The sequence below is a fragment of the Oryzias melastigma genome, linkage group LG24 (genome assembly GCF_002922805.2).
Source record: "Oryzias melastigma strain HK-1 linkage group LG24, ASM292280v2, whole genome shotgun sequence".
NCBI classification, from domain to species: Eukaryota; Metazoa; Chordata; class Actinopteri; order Beloniformes; family Adrianichthyidae; genus Oryzias; species Oryzias melastigma.
The window spans coordinates 14,048,833-14,069,417 of NC_050535.1; the positions used below are offsets into that span (position 1 = coordinate 14,048,833).

Genomic DNA, 20,585 nt, shown 5'->3' on the forward strand with positions numbered 1-20,585 from the left:
TGATGATTTCTTGGTCATTTTTCACAGATTATAAAAACTAATGATAATTTAAAAACAAGTTTTTGGCAGTAAAAATCTTCATCCAACTACTAAGTAGAAACAAGTTTTTGGCAGTAAAAATCTTCGTCCAACCACTAAATAGTAACAAGTTTTTCTTTTTATATTATATATATATAAAACCAAAAATTCCTATTTTTTTCCAGGATATGTAATCTTATGAGCACAACTGTTCTATTTGGTTTCTGTTAGCAGCTTTAAAAGAGTCTGGACTGAGTCAGACAGTAACCGTGAGAGTAAAACAAAGTTTGCTAGTGATCATCTTACAAAGACACGGAATAATCAACAAGCTGAACCCACAGAGTTGCAGCATAATGACATGTTTTTTGTAACCTCACAACTGTCATATTTACTTGAGATTTCAGTTCGACAGCACACGTCTCCCAAAGGGAATTTATACTTTTTTTTTTTTCTGTGGTTAAGTTCAGAACTGTCTGAAGCCACCGGCACAATTTACACAAAGCCAGAGGCGGCTCGACTGCAGAAGCAGGCTCTCAGCTAATGACTTCCTGCGGTTTTCTTCTAGCTTTAAAAGGCTTTAATTTATTTTTTAAAATCTACTTTTCATAATAAAATACTAAAGCAGATTTGATGTTTAGTTCAGGGGTCATAGGAGAAACAAAATCCTCTGTGTGACTTTTTCTTAAGTCATAGCAAAACTAAAGGTGTTGGCAAATAAACAAACAAAAAACAAGACTGCATCAAGTGTTGCAATCACTTTATTTTCCCTGGAGAAGTGTAAGACTCGCCGTCAGTCATCCCTTCTTTGCGGCCTTAATGACTGTGCCTCGTGGTGCTCTCCACGCCAGCGAAGACCAACAATGTCGCCATGAAACCAGATCAAATAAGTTTACCATAATCTTCATTTTGGACTTCATAATTACAGCCGTGTAGTGATGCGTTTCAAAAAGCTCAAAACCTCTGCAGATGCAGTTTATTAACATGCAGCATTCCTAAGCCTTTTATACTGTTTTAGGTTCCCAAATTAAATGTGATTTGTAAACAAAAACAAAAAAATTCAAACTAAAAACTACTTCCGTCACTCTCTTGGCACATCATTTGATTCAAAATAAAAATATCCAGACCTCTAAATAACGTAGGAAAACAAGATTAGCCCTTTCATTGTGCATTTTGCTGCTAAAAATCTCCCTTGCAGAAGTATTTCATTTATTTCTCCCCTCCCACATGTCATTTTTTTATTAATTTCTGTTCACATTCTAGGCTACAATTGCATGTGTGCAGTTATTGTTAGTTACAACCATCAACGGATGCAGATTCTGCATCGGATGGATGGACAGATGGATGACGTCTCTTCTGTCAAAGAGTGGGACTCTTTGACCCCGGCTGACCCCTGTGCTGGTGGAAACTCTTCATTCCTTGATCTGCAGCAGAGAAAAGCACAAGTATTAAAGCAGGGGTGTCAAACTCAATCGCACAAGGGGCCAAAATCCAAAACACACCTTAGGTCGCGGGACGAACAGGATAAACATTTATGGAACACACTAAAACTACATTTTTAAAACTTTAAAACCGTAACTATTTAACATAATAATGACCTTGATGTTTATAGCATTACCTGCGATAATGCTAGTGGGAATGCTATAAGCTGAATTTGACTGCTGCATCGTGCTGAAGGTGCTGAAATTGATTGCTAAAAATGCTCAAGCTAATAGCTGAAATCACTAAAGCTGATAACCAGCTAAAATATTAGCTAAATGCCAAATTAGCCTAAAAAAAACGAAAAAAATAGGTTAGCTATAACAGCTAGCATGTAGCTAAAATATTAACTAAACTCCAAATTAGCCTAAAAATATGGCCTAAAAACAGGCTAAATTAGCCAAAATAGCTAGCATGTAGGTGGAAAAAAAGCTAAACTTTAAAATAACCTAAAAAAACTGAAAAGAGCCTAAATTATCCAAAACAGCTAGCATGTAGCAGAAACATTAGCTAAACTCTATTTTAGCCTAAAAATCTTAGTAAATGCCAAAATAGTCCAAAAAGCTAGCAGAATAACAATTTTTAATTCTTTAACACCATAACTTTTTAACATAATTCAATTCAATTTTATTTATATAGCCCAAAATCACAAAGGAAATGTGCCTCATTGGGATTCATGCAGGCAATTTTACAGATGCGTAAAATATGAACAATAGTTAAAAACTAACAGACTAAATAAAACTGGTTATCCCTGCCCTTAAACCCCCCCCCTCCGGGTAAGGAAAAACTCCTAAAAAAAACCTGAGTCAGGAAAAAAGAAGAAACCTTAGGGATTCCCACATGAGGTTTAATTATGGATAATAAAAAGGCAGGAATATTATTCCAGAATAAATCAACTTAAACCTTAAATAACTTTCAATATTTTACTCGCCATAAAAATATCTTCTGTCAAAATTATACAAGGTAATATCGGCCATTAATAACAATAAAATAAAAATATGTAGAGGGCCGGATCCGGCCCCCGGGCCTTGACTTTGACACACGTCTATTATATATATTTTTTTTTAAGTCACCTCTGTAACAACTCCTGCAGCGATGGTGGAGCCCACGTATCGCAGCATGAAGCGACCCAGTTCTTTGTAGTCCTTGTACAGCTCTAAAGGCACCGGCCTCTGGGTCTGCAGCTCCACTATGGCGTTCATACCCTTCGTTAAACACCTTCAAAGAATGAAACACAAGAAGTCATAAAAATGGATCAACAGAAAATTCCTTTTTTTGACAAAAAGTATTAAAAAAAATGAATACAAGCATTTTTAAACCGTTTGTGTGCAAATACTGTGTTTAAAGCATTAAATATGAGATTATTTATTATGCTTTGCAATCATAAACTATTGAGATGTTTAAATAAAAAAATCCCTCAGAAGTCTGTGATGTACATTTGATGCACACGCTGCATCAGCTTTGCATCAGGTTGCAACGGGTTAAAACACATCTCCATCTTCCCACGCGATGACGCGCGGCGCGGCGGCCAGGTTTCAGTGGAGGACAAGCAACAACTGGAGAGCGGAACATCCTGATGCGTTCAAGGGACGACGCAAAACGCTGTAAAACTCTCGTACCACTAAACTCACTTTGGTTTCTTCTTGAGGACCTCGCTGCTGGTCTTATGTAGGACGCTTATTAGTTTCCTAATGGTGGCTGGTTCGCTGACTGTCTGGTAATGCAACAGTACCTACAGCAAAAAAAAAAAAAACAATTTGGCAATAATTAACACTTTATTTTCATTTTAGCTAAATTTAAGAAAACTTCCTGTTAAAAAAAAGCACATTTCATTGATCATTCACTTCAGTTTCCTCATTTTGTTTCATAAAATCTTACTGGGAAGCCTTTCGTGATGGGAACCTCGATATTGAAAAGGAGGATTCTGGCTTTGAACCGAGTGCAGACTCGAATGGGCTCCTTGGGGTCACAGAAGACGCAGCCAACACTGCAGGGAGGAGTCGAAGCGAAGAGCTCAGATTTCATATCCTGCCATTTATTTGATACATCTGACATTATTTTTTACTTCATCTTGATGATGTCCATGCCGGTGAGCGTGAGGCTGACGTGGTCTCCGGCAGCAGCCCAGTCCAGAGCTTCATCATGTAGAGTGATTCCTGCAGAGGAGCCACAGGATGGCAGCGTTACTCAACTCGCATAAGGATCAACTTTGAGCACTTACGTGACATGATGATGCAAAAGAAGCATTTTACAATCGGTCGTGTTTACTTCAACAAATCCGTGAGAGATTTCTTTAGGGAGTCACTAAAAACTTTAGCTTTGCAGGAACCTGTTCACCTTTTACTGTGCAGGTTTCATTGGGAGGCATCGCCAATATTCTGTCTCCCGTCTGGATATAACCAGCTTCAATCTTCCCGGTGATGCAGAAGCCTGAACCCTGATCTACAGATTAAAAAAAAAAAAACATTTATTAATGTGGAAAATAGAAGTATTTGGCAACAGAAGTGTTTTTGTTACCTTTGAACACATCTGAGACAGACAGTCTGAAAGGTTTATCTACGGATCTCTGGGGGGGTTTGAATGCATCTGAAAAGGGGAAAAACAGAACAACAGAAGAGGAAGTTAACAGAGAAAAACAGGAAAGTCTACCAAATAATGACTGTGATAAACAGAGGTGACCATTCAGTGTCTCAGCCAATGAACACAATCAGAAAAACAGCAGAATCAAGGCATCCAGAGTTTGTTTTTTTAGTTTGATTCCCTGTAATAAAGCTGGTAAAGTAACTTTTTAATCAAAATGTAAATGAAGCACTTTTGCTGAATTTGACCTATAAAGAAAAATTAGAAATCTGCTTGTTATTCTTATTTTGTATAACAGCAGGAGACTTGAATCCAAACGTTGACTGATGACTGTGTACTTACTAATACTGGTAGGTAGAAATAAGACCTGAAAGACTCTAGATGGTTGGTGATTATTTGTATTCTAATTGCAGCACTGATAAGCTGTTTGTGTTGTGTTTTTGTCTTCTTTATATTCAAATGAGTATTTTTTTTTTTTTTTTGCCAATACAAACAACTGTAGGCTTATCTCAGAGGAGCATTTACACAGACAATTCTGAGCACAGAGAAAAATACAAATGAATATAAAGAAACATAATAAAGTTTAAGAAAATTAAATCAAAGTAACAAAAGAAAAATCTCACTTAATATTATCTCTGGGATATAATAAGGTAAATGTTCAACCAAGCAAACTGTAAAAAAATCTATTACAGCAGTGACGTTTTTCAAGGTTATTAGCTGGTTTGAGTTATTATGCTGACAGAATTAGTTTTATTTTCCATAAAATAATTTTTTTTGTCTGAATGCTAAAGAGGCCTAACGCTGTCTTTACCGATCTGCTCCAACAGGCTGGGTCCAGAATACCAACAGGTGAGCTCCGACACTGAACTCCTGACGGTGAGGTTTTCTCCTGATAAGCCGCTGGTTGGGATGTAGAAAACGTCTGATTCCTGCAAGAAAAAAATACAGATTTCAGTCTGGATGAAACAACAATGGCTGTACGACACTAAGGAAAAAAAATAATAAAAAAAAAAAGATCAAATGTCACTGAACCTGACCCACTAACCTTGAATCCAGCCTGCTTTAGAAAATGCCCGAGTTTTGAGATGATTTCTTGGAAACGCTCTTGTTGCCAGTTTACCTGATTTGGAAACATAAAGAGGAAGTTAAGACAAGAAGAAAGTTTCCATTTCAGTGAGTCAATGTGTCATCAACAGAGGAAACAAACAAAGTTACTATTAGTCCTGTTGGAAACATCTGAGGTAAAATATTATTTTTAGTTGTACGATTCTAAAAGACATCATCATCAACTAAGTTTGTTTAAAAAAAAATTTTTATTATCTTCAAAAATATGCTTGCAAAGTTGGGTTTTTTTTAGATTTACAAGTCAGTGAAACAATATGATGGATTCAAATCAATGTGAAAGTTTTACATAAAGTAAAAGTAGCTAAATAGGGTTATGGGGGTGATAAGTCTTTCTTATGTTACTTTATAAAAATACGACTGTTTCAGCAAAATAAAAATCTAGCAGGTCTGACCTGATCCATCTTGTTGACGGCTACAGCCAGCTGAGTGACGCCGAGAGATCGCACCAGGAGAGCGTGCTCTCTGGTCTGACCGCCGGCCTCGAAGCCTGCCTCAAACTCGCCTCTGCTAGCGTCCACCACCAGGACGGCAACGTCCGCCTGAGGAGAAGGACGGGAGGCACGAGACGAGAAAATGAGGCTCAATGGCAGAAGTTTTTAAATCAAAACTCAAGAACGTGTACAAGAGGAGGACTCATCAGGTTCAATGTTTATTGAGAACTTGCATGAATTCAACCTGAAATAAACAAAGCCTCCAAAACAACCGTAATTAGAAAATAAATCTTAAAATGGAGTGTTTTCCCTTTAAAACACAAGCTTTCCATATTCATTTATAATGACATATTTTTAGGAACAGCAGAAAAAATTAAATTTATGTAAAAAAGTGCAAAAATGAAGTTTGTGTTAAAGCTCACGATTCACACTATGAACAAAAAATATCAAAATATTTAATTATTTTCTTTGTTTTGCTTTAAAGCTCAATTCAAACACTTTACAGCTGCATTTCTTTAAGAGAAGCACATTATTTTTAAATAAACAAAACTGAATGTGAGGTTTTTATTGTAGAACCAAGTCTCAAAGTCCTCAAAGGTTACATGACACAATTGTGGCAAAATTCTTCTCTTAGTAGTTTTACAATTGCATTTTTTCCAGTAAATTTTAATCTAAGTGAGTTAATGTTTGAAGCACAGATACTATACCATAAAAACAATCTCTTTCCTGCCTTCTGTGGATTAAAACATACAAAGAAAGATACTCAAACGTCTGTGTCTGGCTTTTCTGGAACCTTTTTTCTTAATTTTGGAGATTATTTTTAACCATCTCCTTGTTGCATCCTCAGTACAGGAAGATTAAACTAAAATCCTTTGATTGTATTTGTTGACCTTGCAGGACTGAGCAGCACTATTAGACAGGGACGTACCATCAGGGCCTGCACAGCCTAAAATTATCTGAATAGATCACATCTGTCCATTTTTGATGGAATTACTCCATAAAATAATATTCATATATAACAGGAAGGTGTTAGAAACATAAAGAAGACTGAAGGCTCAGCTCTAAAATCCACAGACCGCTACTTCTATTAGAGATTTTGGTAAATAAAATCCAGTTAGGATAATTTTACCTAATTGAAATGACTAGGACTGAATTATAATTAAAAAAAATGTTAATTTTTGCCTAATCTTTTCTGGTCAAACCAACCCTTCAGATTTGAGTCTTTACGATGTATTTTCATATCGAAGAGCAAACAGTCAGTGTGGTATTGCAGGGGAGGCTTTGAAGAACAGAACAGAAAAGTGACTATAAGGGGTTTGCTACAGAAACCTCTTAGTCACAACACGAGAGGGCTGAACGTGAGGACAGTCATATGGTAAAAAGAGAAATTACACGAGTTCCCTAAAAGAGAGTCGGACGAGCACACCCATGCCTGCAAAACACCTTGTGACACCCAGAACCACAGAGATCAAGCTGGCGGGCGTGGCACCATGTCTGTGCGCTCAGTAAAATGAGCTATTTTCATCAGGACCAGAGTAACGTCAGAAAGAATCAGGATTCGCTAAGCCACATTCGGCGATGACTGATTCAATTATGGGAGTTGGAGAAACGTCTTTCGATTCTTTTGCCACAAACTTAATTGTCGTTTCCCACCTCAAATGAGTCTGACACAGATTTTCTTTTTGACTAATTTTCCCAAGATATCAAGATCATCAGATCTTTACATTCGTTTCATGACTTGTGCTCAACCCCCTACTGTGTATATTTGGATATTTAGTTCAAACATGGCAACATTTTTGACGAAAACGTATAATTTAGCACAGATTTTCCTCCTGAAACGTCCCAGATTCACTGCATGTGTACCTGTGCAGCCCCTGTGATCATGTTGGGGATGAAGTCTTTGTGTCCTGGTGCGTCCATCAGCGTCACCACCTTAGTGTTTGTCTCAAACTTTGTCATGCCCACGTCCATGGTCACCCCTCTGGAGCAAAAAAACAGACATTTCAAAGTTTTTAGGCCGTCACCTGAATGCAGATGACTGACGTAAAAGGTGGATTTGAACTTCCGAGTGATTTTTTTTTTTTTTTTGGTAAATAGCGACATCCTGCAGTGGGTGTGGCTCACAAATATCATGCATCTGGTTCAGAAGTTAGTGATTACGAATGTGTTTGTACTCCCACCCAAGTCACTTTCTGTTTCTGCGCTATTTCGCTTCCGTTTTACTCTCGGAATAACAAAACAGAGGGCATATAGCCACTTCTTTGACAAAAACAAATAAAACAAATCAGAATTGTGCTTTTTATGTCTCACGGGAAACACCTGTACCTGTCTCTCTCCTCGCCAGTTTCATCCAGGACCCAGGCGTAAGCGAAGGAGGCCTTCCCTGCCTTTTTGGACTCCTGCTCATACTTGTGCATGGTGCGCTTGTTGACGTTGCCGAGCAGATAAAGCAGGTGGCCCATCAGTGTGCTCTTACCTGCATCCACATGACCTGCGCAGAGTGAAAACCAAAAATGAGAAAGTTGCCAGTCTCCCTTTTTAGAGGATACCAAGAAGATAAGTGAGGGTTAAACAAGGCAGAAGTAACGGTGAAACGGGGAAAGGAAACCACAGATTAGGGATAGAATTGCACAAGTGTTTGAAGATTGACAGAAATGGGAAGAAGGATGGAGGTTAACGGGGGATGGGAGACGGAGGAAACGCAAGAGGTTTCATACACTGTGAGAAACAAGAATCATCTGCACTTTTGAAACTACCAAGTCACTCCTTTGGGTAAAACTGAAAATGAGAAATTATGATTGAGCAACTTTGCTGCTGTGAAGCTTGACTCATTTACTTTAATCCATGCATACCAAAGAAGGGCATAAAGGAGCATTTGAGGTGATGCTGCCCTTTGGTTAGCAAGCGCTCAAGCGTTCTTGAGATGATCCTCAAACTATGATTTAGGTTTTTTGTGTCCCTCACTACTCCCTAACCTCTAAAAGACTGTATAGTGCAGGACTAACCAGAGCCATGGATTCTGATGGATTTGGATGCATGCTCACTACTATTTTTTTAATTGTCAAAAATGAAATTACCTATGTCTCAAAATTAAAAAAACTAATACATATAAACTTTTGTGCTCTGATGATAAAAACTTTATAAAAAACAGATTTAAATATATTTTTCAAAAGACAAATCATTCAAACGCAATGCATTATGGTCTATATTTGCTAATTTAGTGAGCATCAATGCACTCCTGTTTTTGCAGAGATCTCTGGGAAATGTATCTAAATCCTACCTATGACTACCAGATTTAACAGGGGTTTGCCCCCTTGTCTCTTCTCCAGCTCTGCCTTGATGTTGATGGCCTGTCGGGCCTTTCCGGAAGAGCGGCTGGGTGTAGGAACGGCTGAGGGCTCGTCTCCGTTGGAAGCCTTCGACGGAGTATCTGGACGTTTAGGTGCAATCTCAGGGGAGGAGGTTGAGGTGACGTTTTCTGGGCTGCCAACTCGATGGACTGAAGAAGGGAAGGTCTCGCCTGTGCTGCAAAGCACATTTCAAGTTAGTCCACAACTTAAAAAAAAAAAAAACTCCATAAGCATTCCAAACAGAAAATACTGGCTGGTTCCAAGACGCCCATGTGTTTCTATAGAGAAATAAACAGCTATTACTTATTTTATTTGTCAGAATAACCATTCTAGCTCGGCAACATTTTTTTTAAAACGTTCTTGCTAATCTGTTGTTTTCCATTATATTTTTTTTCTGTAACAAGTTATTTAAGTTATAAACTGGCCAATCGGACGCCTCAATAAAAGCAGGTGGTCTCGCATAGAAAAGGTTAGTGTAGCCTTCTTTCAAGTAGGGGTGTGGACTTTCCAACAAGCTCAATTCTGATTAACAAGAGTGGTTGCCATAGAAACAATGACTCGGACTGATTCAGACCAGTCCCTGGTTACTTACGAGACTCTAACATAGTGGCGTCCGCATTGTGAAAAAATGTCGACTGGAGTGACTTAATTTTATTGGAACCGCAAGTTAGCCATTTTCTATCAGTGACGCCAGACTCACTCTGTCCAGTTCTCATGTACAGTCATTTGTTTCATATCAAGAGCATTAGTTTATACGCAAATGTTTAGGTAATTTCCAGCTTTTTTTAATCATGAGTACATAATAAAAGAGGGAACGTTAGCTCAGATACCTGGGGACCTCAAAGCCCATGGTCTGCTTCTTGCCAGAGACGGTCATCCGGGCCACTTTTGGAACCACTTCAGAGTCCAAATGGTACTGAGGCGCATCTCTGCCTTTGGCTAAGAGAAAAATGATCTATGAAAACAGTTTCAAACTACGATGCTTTAAAGAATTTTCATTTTAAAACTCTGAGGCGGAAAATTTCCTCCAGTTTAAAAAAACGAACATATTAAATGATATTTCACTGTATAAAGCTTTTGAAGTGTTTTTCCCCCTTTTACAAACAGCGATGACTAAGAGCAAACACCAACTCATCTTTCTCGCAAATCAACATCTCTGCGTTTTTTAAGGCCGATAAAAACGATAAGAATTTCACTGGTTGCAGTCAAATATTGACGTGTAAAGTTCACACACACACACGACGAGTGAGAATGCACAACGCAATCTGTCGCACATATCTTGGTTGAGGAAGTCCATATTCTGCAGCAGAGAGACTTGTTGAGGTCATCGCCTCGTCATTGCAGTCCTAAATGGCCACCGATCCCAGTCATATCGACCCGCTCCTGATTCATCTGGGCTAAGCTGCACAGCCAAGCCTAGTGCACACTGTGCGTCAGTGTACGTGTCTGTTTGCATCTGGCATCCTGGCTCAGAAAGGGTTAATTTCAGAAGTGGCCGTTGCCTCCCGTCTCCACAGAAATAGATCGGCATGACGCAGCGTTTCTCGAATGAGAAGGTGTTACCTCAGCAGGCGCTGGGCTGGAAGTGACTGTGCATTTTATCACTGAGTCCTCACATCTGATCAAACTGTGGCTCTTCTGGAGATGCAGGAGACTGAGCGCAAAAAGGGATTTTTTTTTATAAAAGAAAATGTATTTATTTATTTTATTGGTGTAAAAAATAACACATTTGACTCAATATTTAAAGTTATAAAAAGTACATTCTATCTTATTTATTTTCCGTGGGATATAAGTGTAAAACATCCCTCAATACATCATTTTAAAAAATACCCTGAGAGAAAAAGTCTGATTCACCAGAATATCAATGAACTTTCGCTAACCAAGTATTCTCTAAATGACTCTTCTGCAAAAAAGAAAAAAGTCCCTTGAAGCCCGAAACACAGAAATCCAAGTCAGACAGATCATCTTCATGATGAGGCTTTTTTTTCCCATGTGATTTATATACTCCATGCTATCACAACATTTTTTTTTAAAATGCATCAAACTCAAAAATGCAAATTAACCCCAAGTTTAAGCAAAAAAAGTCAGAAATGACTGTTTGGTCTCATATCTAGCATCTCGTTTGGTGCAAAAAGACGAAATTTGAGACGGAAAAATCTACTCAGAGATAAATTTCAGTTTTTCCTTTAGCTGGGGGCTTTTCTTGACCTTACAAGTTTCTAGCACCTGCGTCAGACAGGACATCAGTCAGCTCCTTCCTTCTTTTATTTAACTTTTAAAAAAAAGATACTTCTATTTTGATAGCTCGTCTGTGGTGTTTTATTTGCATATGAAATTGAATATTTGAGATTTATTTTGAAAGTTAGTAAGCCTTTTTTTAATAATACTGTAAGCATCTTAATAATCAAAAGACTTATTATCACTAATAGAATAACTATTTTGCAAAAAAAGATGAAATGTCATTTTAATGGAACAAAATCAGAAGAAGGTCCTTGATGAAAATAGAGGAGTCGCAGTGTTTGAAAAACAGCCAAGAATCACATGACTGATTAAACTGAGACAAACTACAAACAGCTAATTAACACAAACCTTTCCTGTTTTTACATCACCTTTTGAATTCCCCTGCAGCACAAATAACCTCTCCTCCACTAACGGACTCATACTTCTGTCAAAACACAGTTGACACTTTGGCAAACAGTGGCCCTACGATCTAATTTCATTTGAGAGCTGGTCTCCTGTCGGGTTTTGAGGCTCAGACCCGGATTCGCATGACGCTGTCTGGGTTGTCAAATAAACATTTGGCACGCTCCCATCCAGGATTTCTCCACGACAGAAGACCCTTGCTGCGGCTTGTAATGGGTGAGTCATCCGTGCACCTTCAAGGCTCAAGTGTGCACGGCGTAAAGAGAGTCCGCCCAGGATGAGCAAACATCACCCCCCCCCCCATGCAAATGCACACGCAAGGACTCAGCTCTGCAATCGCACATCAAAACACCTCAAAAAGATGGAAAATCTACTTTAAATGTTATGTTAACATCGTATAGCATCTATTTAAATTAAAAAAGTGAATTGCCTTTATTGTAGTTTTCAAACTGCTTAAGAATAAAAAAGTAATGACACTCCCTTCCACTTGAGGCCGCTAAAAGCTGCAAAAGACAAGTTTAACTAAAGTTTGAGTGTTTGAAGAGGGACTGAAGCATCATAAAAATTAAAAGAAACACAGAAAAATAAAATGATTTAAGACTTAAAAGTGTGCTAACATACAATCAGATGTGTTTAGGAGGTCTAAAACCATCATTGATGTGAGAGCTGGGAATTCAGCTTCATTCATACTGAAAGAAACGAGAACAGATGAATGAAAATGACAGCAGCGTAAAGGAAACTTGTGGCTGAGGGAGAAGCTTTTAAGTAGGTCCCTGCCGGCGTGAGTCAAGCGCGGACAGTACCACGTCTGCCCCTCTGCCGTGGCTCAGCTTTCCCCTCACACACCGACTCACTTTGACTCATAAGAGCCTTAAAAACTCACGCCTAATGCGCTTTAGGAGGTCCTGAAGCAGAACAATAGCAGAAAAACTGCACGTCATGTCAAATCTCTCCGATCTATGCTTTCATATATGTCTCTTTTTAAAAGCTTAATCGATAAAGGTTTAAATTATCACTAAATTGTCCTTTTATGTTTGGGTTATTTAAATGAGATGTCATAGAAGATATTTTTCTTTAGTAATTCTGAATTAAGGTGTTGCCTGCGCGATAATTAGCTTTCTTCTCGAGGTGGACAAGATTAACCTGATCACACACAAAGGACAAAGACTCACAGGATCTGAGGCTAAGATGAAGGCAGGGCATCATTTGTAAGGTTTTACAAAGACGGATTAATGAGAGATCTACCAACCCACTTAGTCTGAACCTAAGAGTTTAAAGAACCAACACAGAAAATAAGGAAATTAACATCTTTATGGATGTTAAAAGATGCAAATGTTTGGCGTTTATTCACATTTGCAGCAGTTTGTGAAAGATATGGTGAAGTAAATGTTAAAGTTGGTCTATTAAGGTTTAATCAGATCTAATCTGGGTCTTAAGGAAAGAAAACACCCACTATTCAACACGTGGGAGTTTGTTTTTATAAATATAATCATCAAATGCAAAGAGCTCATTTTAGATTGAAAAATAAAGTGCTAAACTGATTTATGAAAAAAATAGTTTGCAACTAAAACCATTAACTTTTTAAGCACATTTACGTACTACAAATGAGATTTTAAGACATTTTCATCCATTTCCAGCTCTTTTACTCATGATTTCATGTTAAGTTTTATAACAAATTTTGACTAAAAGGAACTCAAATGGTAAAAAATTGAAGAAGATCTGTTAGCATTTTTTCTTCTCGCTTTGGTAAAGTCTAAACAAAGCCTCTTTTTTTGACCACTTGTCAGTCAAAATGGTATTTTCCACTGCTGGCACAGCTTCACAACCAAACTGTGCAACATATTTGCCTTGCAGAGAAGACAGACGCTCTGAAGTCAGAAAATGATTTGATCTGTCGCAGCCTTTGTCGAAGCTGTGAAAGTCAAGAGACATATAATCAGATTTTTCCTACGTAGGTGGTGTTAAGAGAGACACTCCGAGTAAGATGATCGGCTGCTGTGCAGAGACGACGTGTGCTTGGTGTGACATTTTCTCCAAGAGAGCAGCTTCCTGCAGAAACCCACACACCAACTCGCCTTAAGAAAAAAAAAAAAAAAAGAAAAAAAGAAAAAAAAAGGACAAAGCAGCAGCTGCTGGACAAAGTTAATAAGAGAGATTTTTGGATTTTCACAGATTAAGGAGGGAAAAAAGCAAATATTTACACCACCAACAATAGTTAGACCTCATTTTCTCCAAACAAAGTGAAAAAACTTGTTCCACATGTCATTACTGCCCTTTTCTATTTAGCGTTTGCCCCCCGAACTCAGCAGTCTAATGTTTGGCACCCCGGGGGGGTGTGATCACTCAGGTTTCGGCACCTGCAAGAGCTCCATGCAACACATAAGCCAAAACCACACCTCCTCACCAAAAACACACTCATATTCAAGACAACAATGGAGCTGAGCAAGAAGGTTTCAGATCATAACAAACAGACTATTTATTCATATGGATCAAATGTAAATAAACCATCCTAAAATTTAAGAAATCATGGCAAAAATGAGAAATTCCTGAAGAAACTTGGATTTTTAGTCTTTAACAAAGATCACAAACCCTAAATAATCCTGAAATTCTGCTGATATTTTAGCACAAAGAAGTAAATTGAAAGACGTGAGCGTGTAATATTCAACCAAACTTTATTTCCATGTTTTTCCAGACACTATATGAGGACAGTTTGAATTAAAATCTGCATTACGTTGGCTTTTACTTTGGATATGTAGGCATTCACGCTTCGCTCTAAGTGTTCTCTCATGGGAAAATCTCCAGGTGTCCTCCAAACCAAAAAGTCAACTTCATGATCTCAAACACAAGCAGCAGTAAACCAGTACAATGGTTAACTGATCCATATTCCAGTCGCTGCAGCACACCTGCAAACACAGCTTACCCTCTTTCCTCCTTTGTCTCTTTCAGAGCTTATGCAGCCCCGACTAAAATAAACAGATTCAACCTAAAGAGAATTTTTTTTCTTGTTTTTTTTTTGTTACTTTTTGATTACACAAAAGATAAAAAGCCAAATGGCTTCAATGCATACAAAAAATAAGAGTTATTTTTTTAAAAGGCTGAATCAAAAAAAGAGGCAAATAAGCAAAAAGTTAAAAAGTTGTTAAAATCTACAAGCCTGTACAAAATGTACTAAACTATTATAAAGTGAGATGATTTTTCTAGTTTTTGTTCATGTTTTTGTTTGTGTGTGAAATAAAAAAAACAAAATGATTTCAACAGTCCCTTTAGTTGCAGTTTTGCCCCAGCAGATGAAGCGCTTTCTTCGACTCTACCGCGTGAAAGCTTTCGCCTGCTTGGCTCGGACAATGTCATCGGGCGACGGGGTGTCAAAACAAAAAGGTGCGATAGGAAAAGGTGGGGGGCTTTTGAACTTGTTCTGTGGTTTGCAAAGGAAGACCTGGTAACCATTTCCATTCCTCTGCCTTTTTGTTTGCCCCTTCAAAACATTCCTGCGTCTCCTTGGTTGTGTCTGAAATGACAACGTAGCTGCAAATACTGAGGGTTTTGCCGAAACAGAAAAATCCAAACCCGAGCCTCCAGGAGATGGCGAGGATGGTGAAGGGAGGTCGATGTGGAGCTGATTTGTCTGGTTGATGAGTGAGCTCAGATCAATGCTGTTTAATGGTGTGGATGCCCTGAGGATTCGGTGGTGGAGATTGTGGTCGATCTCGCGCTCAGTGCCTCCCTTCTCAGTGTGTGCAGCGAATGCATGGGCACACTCTGGTTTTGTCGGTGAAAGGAGCGAGGTAAGGGAGCACTGCGACCCATTTGAGGTGGTTGAGGTTTCTCCTTTGTGCTCAAATGTCGAATTCGACAGAGAAAGCAGCTGAGAGAGCCCAGGTGGCTGTTTGTGTGCATTTGCTGGAGATTCAGAGCTGACGGGTTGAGAAAAACTGCGAGTTTGGTGTTCGGAGGCCAACTGTGACAATGAGACAGTCCCACTGAGGCAAGCGGGAGTAACTTTTGTCACCGGGGGGGATGTGTTTGCTTTAAACAGAGAATCAACTTGCCTGTTTTGATGCTGAGACGCAAGTTCAGACAGCAGCAGCGGTTGTGCTGCAGTCTCTTGGCCTTTTACGCCAGTATGTGCCATAAACAGAGAGTCGCTCCCTCTTGGGCTGCGGTTTGAATGCTCCTGGATTAAATTAGCCAATGACGGAGCTTCTAAAGAAACAGTTGCTGAACGCTGACTGCTAAACCCAGAGGGAGTCCCCACAGTGGAGGTTTTAGTCTCCGACTGGAAGCTCTTTAAGGAAAGATTACTGAGATGGGACGGAGATGACGAATCTGTTCCTGAATTGATTTTTAAAGATGCCAATGTGCCAAGAGAGAGACTATTCTGGTGAGGTTTAGGTGACAAGGAGGAATTTGATCCTATGGCGAGGAAGGTTAATGGGGAAACAATCCAGTTTCTTTGCCCTGTCTCCTCACTTCCTGTTTGGCTTTTCTGCCCGTGCTCAGACATGAGCTGAGCCAGACTGGTACCGACGGGTCGAGCATTGTTCTGCTGTTCACTGACGCTAACTACCGGTGCAGTCTCATGTTGAGCTAATAGGTCACATAAGTTTGGCACACGTGGTTGTTTGTGTGCCATCGTAGTAGTGTCTGTGTGAGAAGCAGACAAGAAGGCTCCTTACCTTACAAAAGCCAAGAAGAGTTGTCAAAGAGGAAGGGGAAGACGAGGATGGGGCGGACATCAAACCACGCACAGGAAAGAAAAGAGAAAAAAAAAGGCATTTTGTTAAAATTTGATTTTGGGAAACTTTTAAAAGACAAAACATGAACTAGTTGTTTAGCAAATTCAAGTAAAATCTAGGAAGCGAAAAAGTTATCATTACTTAACCCAGTAAATTAAAAATGTAAAAGTTGTTCCCCAAACTTTAAACACCCACTTTGATCAAAATCTGTGTTTTTAATGAGCTCTTGTGGTATTTTTCTAATGGAGGACATAGAAAATGAAGTATTGCTGCTCTGCAGAAACTATGACCTAGAAAACGAGACAAGTTTCTAGATTGTGGCTAAAAACAGCATAATCATAATTAAAAGACCACTGGAGAGCTTTTACAAAAGATCCAAAGATAATCAGAGTGGGTTTTTAAGGCTAAACTTTAAATCGAAAAGGTCTTCATTAAAGGTTTTAATTTGACATTTGATTAGCAGCACAACCAGCAAACCAAACTCGAAAATGATCTTATTTAACCTCGAAAACAAAGGCAACTAATGGGAAAAACATAAAAGTCAACTACAAGTTTTATGAGTTCTTAGTAAAACAAGTAAATTTTTTCTGTCTTTTTTAACAAAAACTGAACTTCGCTTGAATCAAAAGATACATGTTTATTATTACAGCCGCTTTTGTGTCAGTTATGGAAGGATCATACTTGAAGAATCTCCATACAACGTCAAAAAGCTGCTTTATATATGGTTAAAATACTGGAAACATTCCATACATTTTAGTACTGTATAAAAAACTATATGTTGCATTTTTATTTACTAAATGAACCCTTTACATGCTCCTTTATACTATGATTTAATAGCAAGCAGCAGTGAAGCATCACTATTTCATTGATCCACAGTATACGTACCTCTATCTGCCGCACTCTCCCTTTTGGTTCTTTGTGGAAGTGGCGCCTTCTCCTCACTCAACCAGGATGCTGAGGACATTTCTTCATCTGCCCTTTTGGGAACTGGAGCCGGTTTGGAGTCCTCTGACAGCACAGCATCCAGTGCTCTCTGTGGGTCAAATCCATGTTTTATAGCTGCCTGGGTCAGGACTGACTCTGGCACCGCTTCGCCCAACACAGTCCGCATATAGTCGAGGCAGGAATACAGCTTGGCTTGAAGAACACAAAAAAAAAATACAATTTTAAGAACATTGATGATCAAAAAAACAACCGTCAATTCTAACAATAAGATTTTTTAAAAAAAGTAATACTAAATGCAATAAAAACAAAAATAGAAAAAATAGAAAAAAACACTTTTATTTTTTATTTTTAAATGTGTAAAATGTAATATTCAGTTATTTTACTACCTTGGTCCAAGGGGTCAAGACTGGGATTGATGGTTGGTGACATTGGAACATCATCAGCTTCATATCCTTCCTCCTCTAGAGGCTCTTCTTTAGATACTTGCCTCTGTTGACGCGAGTACAGGAACTGATTTGCTGGGTAAACAAAAAAGAAACAATTTTAGTCAAATTGCCTTACATATAGGAAGACATTGAGTGATGACCAGTTTATAAAAATGTATTATGGATCCTAACTTTTGTAATATATATTTACCAAAGTAAACAAGAAGCCACACTTTCTGTGCAGTAGCTTTTCTATTAATAGATAAAAGAAGTTACATAATCCTCCAATTACTTTTATTTTTTTAAGACAGTGTCCGACAAAATTACTTAAATTGTGTTAGAACAATACACATTTAACAACATAGAACTGTTAAATTTAAAGGAAGCAGGAATGACACATCCACTAACCTGTAGCTGGTGATATACAGTCATACTCTTCAACAGACTGTCCATATATGTCATCATCCTCAAAGTCTGTAAAAAAAGGGACAACATAAGTTTACTTGTGCATCTTTTTGTCATTGTTTTGCTCAGAAACACAATTGTGTAGCGAGCCTTGCTGTTGTCCTTTGTGACAGCTGTGCCTTTGCATCTAAGGGAACTTTTTTTTTAATTATAGCATGCTTTCTACAAAGAAAATCAAGTAAATCAAATATATGTTAGCATTATTAGTTGGTGTTGACTTATAAAGCACAAGATAGCAACAGCTAGCACCCATTATAGCTCTGTGACAAAATACAAATATGGTTGTAAATAATGCCTAGATAAAAACAAAAGTCTGAATACAAAGAGGTGTTGATGAATACTTTGCACTTAGCTCCAAGTGACGCGACATTTGTTTTCCCCACTTTCAATATATGCTAACGCAACTATAAACAACTTAGCTTAGTGGCTAATGAGTTTAGCAGTGCCACGCTCTGACGGGTCGTTCAAATGGGTACTGACTCCAGTGTGACCATATCTACCTTCTTGGTAGTTGTAACCCCGCACATTTCTGTGCCGAGACATTGTTTGCCAGTGTTTCTTCGCTCGGTCTCCACGTAAATATATATCGGCTTACGGACATGTGTTACCACCCGGCTGCCATTGCTGGCGTCGCTGTGTGAAGCCTCCAGCCGCCAGATCAGCGCTCCCAGCTCTGCAAGTACACACACGTAGAATGTAATTTTTTAAACCTTTTTGTTGTTTTTGTTTAAATATTGTGCCTAATTAGAAAAAAAAGTTTTATTTAAATACCAAATATACATTAACTTTATTTGTTTTTGTTTTTACTTTTCTCCTCTGACGTAAGTTCCGGTTTCTGCGCGGAAGTTCCTCTTCTTTTTTTTCTTACCAATTTTGCAACTTTATTGAACAAAGTGAAAATATACAACAAGAGAACCACTGCAGTTCCTTTAATGTACAATATTAAGGAACTGAGGAAAATATTGTACTTTATGATTAAATTTAAATGTATTGAAACCAGAAGACTCGGTAATTTGATGGATTACCATCCACCTCACATAAACTACATTTTACAGACTTTGTATACAGATTTTAAACTTAAAAATGATCATTTCTGGTAAAGCTTTCCAGAAAAATCAATGTGAGAAATATTAGCTTTGCATTATTTTAATATCTGAAATGGTTTAAACCTTGATTTGAAGAAAAGTAAATGTTGTAAACAAAACAAGCCAACCATTTCTTATTGTATTTATTCATTTATTTTTGAGGATAGGGGTAAACAATTGTAAAAAATATTAACTGACAGAATATGAAATATTCATCATTATGTTATTCATCCACAAAATAAGTACTAATGCAGAATTCCAGTGTTTTTTTATTGTTTCTATGATGTTTCTTCGAATATTTAGTTGACCTAATAAAAAAAAACTGCGCTAAAGGAAATGATTTAACTGTGAACCAGACACCACAGTACGCACAATGTTGCGATTTTGCTATTGTCTTTGGGGGTTAACTTGCTTTGAAAACCCACAAACCACAGTAGGATGCCAGTGAAACTTATATTTTGATGATGCACATGATAAAGGCAATCACAAATAAACAAAAACATTCAAATGGGCATCTGCTCCTGCGTTGTTAATAGAGTAGTTGCATTTACCACACTGATCTATCTGAAGTACATAACATCAGTTCAAGAGGTCATGAGCAGTGCAATGATCCCACGCATGAGCTTAGGGTGTGTGTATCTACATGTTTTTGACAAAGGTTATGCCCTTAAAAACCGTGTGAGCACCCAGCTTGCATCCTCTTGCAAAAGTGAAGCAATTTGTGCATGAAAAAATATGCAAAAAAAAAAAAAAGGTTTGTGTAAATTAGCAGCACTTTTACCACATTTACTCTCTCATTGCGGCACCCAACATGCGGTCATGAGTGTGTAGATGATGAAAATGTCACACAATAATTTGATACTACCAGGGTTGGGAGGTTGCACATCTGCATGGTGAAATAAAATACGGTACTTGGTGTGTCTCCTTGACTAAAAATAGACCAGGATGAAGAAAGGAAGGATTCTGCTTAGGTAATTGTCAAGATCTTTTCACAACAAATGGCTCATATTGCAAGCAGCAGTTTGACAAAGAGCAGGTACGATCAAGGAAGGGTGGCAAGGACAGGGAGGGGGGATGCCAGTTGAGATCTTTACTATTTTTTGCATTATGTTTACCTTTGATTAAGAGTGTGGGCGTGTGCAAGTACCTCTGAGTGGGTAGAGGTTTCCCCTTGCTAAAATTCCACTTCCTGTGTTTTGAACTCGCACATCTACATGTTAAAATAAACATCTACACACATGGAACACAGACGGCAAACCTGCTCACTTTAGGGGGTCACACAGGTGACAGGGAGGGAACTCTGCCT

General features: G+C 38.3%; 1 protein-coding gene across 2 annotated transcripts; it reads right to left on the reverse strand.

Annotated features, from left to right (window-relative positions):
* Window positions 1-758: 758 nt before the first annotated feature.
* On the reverse strand, window positions 759-19,070 carry hbs1l (HBS1-like translational GTPase). Of its 2 annotated transcripts, XM_024291076.2 has the most exons (19): window positions 19,002-19,055; window positions 18,695-18,867; window positions 18,138-18,203; window positions 17,691-17,822; window positions 17,245-17,496; window positions 9,811-9,919; window positions 8,911-9,155; window positions 7,956-8,121; window positions 7,494-7,611; window positions 5,592-5,738; window positions 5,120-5,194; window positions 4,886-5,003; window positions 4,012-4,080; window positions 3,832-3,936; window positions 3,560-3,650; window positions 3,373-3,481; window positions 3,126-3,226; window positions 2,568-2,712; window positions 759-1,439 (listed from the first exon to the last, which is right to left on the reverse strand). In XM_024291076.2, the coding sequence occupies exons 2-19, from the start codon at window positions 18,735-18,737 to the stop codon at window positions 1,428-1,430; spliced, it is 2,103 nt and encodes a 700-aa protein (XP_024146844.1). In that variant the 5' UTR covers window positions 18,738-18,867; window positions 19,002-19,055; the 3' UTR covers window positions 759-1,427. The 2 variants fall into 2 exon arrangements, with proteins under 2 accessions (XP_024146844.1, XP_024146845.1); XM_024291077.2 differs by lacking the exons at window positions 759-1,439; window positions 2,568-2,712; window positions 3,126-3,226; ... (9 more) ...; window positions 8,911-9,155; window positions 9,811-9,919 and adding an exon at window positions 14,279-16,294 and having other exon boundaries at window positions 19,002-19,070.
* Between the last annotated feature and the right edge of the window lie 1,515 nt (window positions 19,071-20,585).

What these genes read in the sequence shown, in the direction of transcription:
- hbs1l (XM_024291076.2), bottom strand. Translation starts at nt 18,737, where the DNA reads ATGTCTCGGCACAGAAATGTGCGGGGTTACAACTACCAAGAAG. An exon ending in TGATCACAGGGGCTGCACAG is followed by an intron (nt 5,739 to 7,493) that starts GTACACATGCAG and finishes CCTTCTCCTCAG; the next exon opens with GCGGACGTTGCCGTCCTGGT. An exon ending in CCGTCAACAAGATGGATCAG is followed by an intron (nt 5,195 to 5,591) that starts GTCAGACCTGCT and finishes TTTCCAAATCAG; the next exon opens with GTAAACTGGCAACAAGAGCG.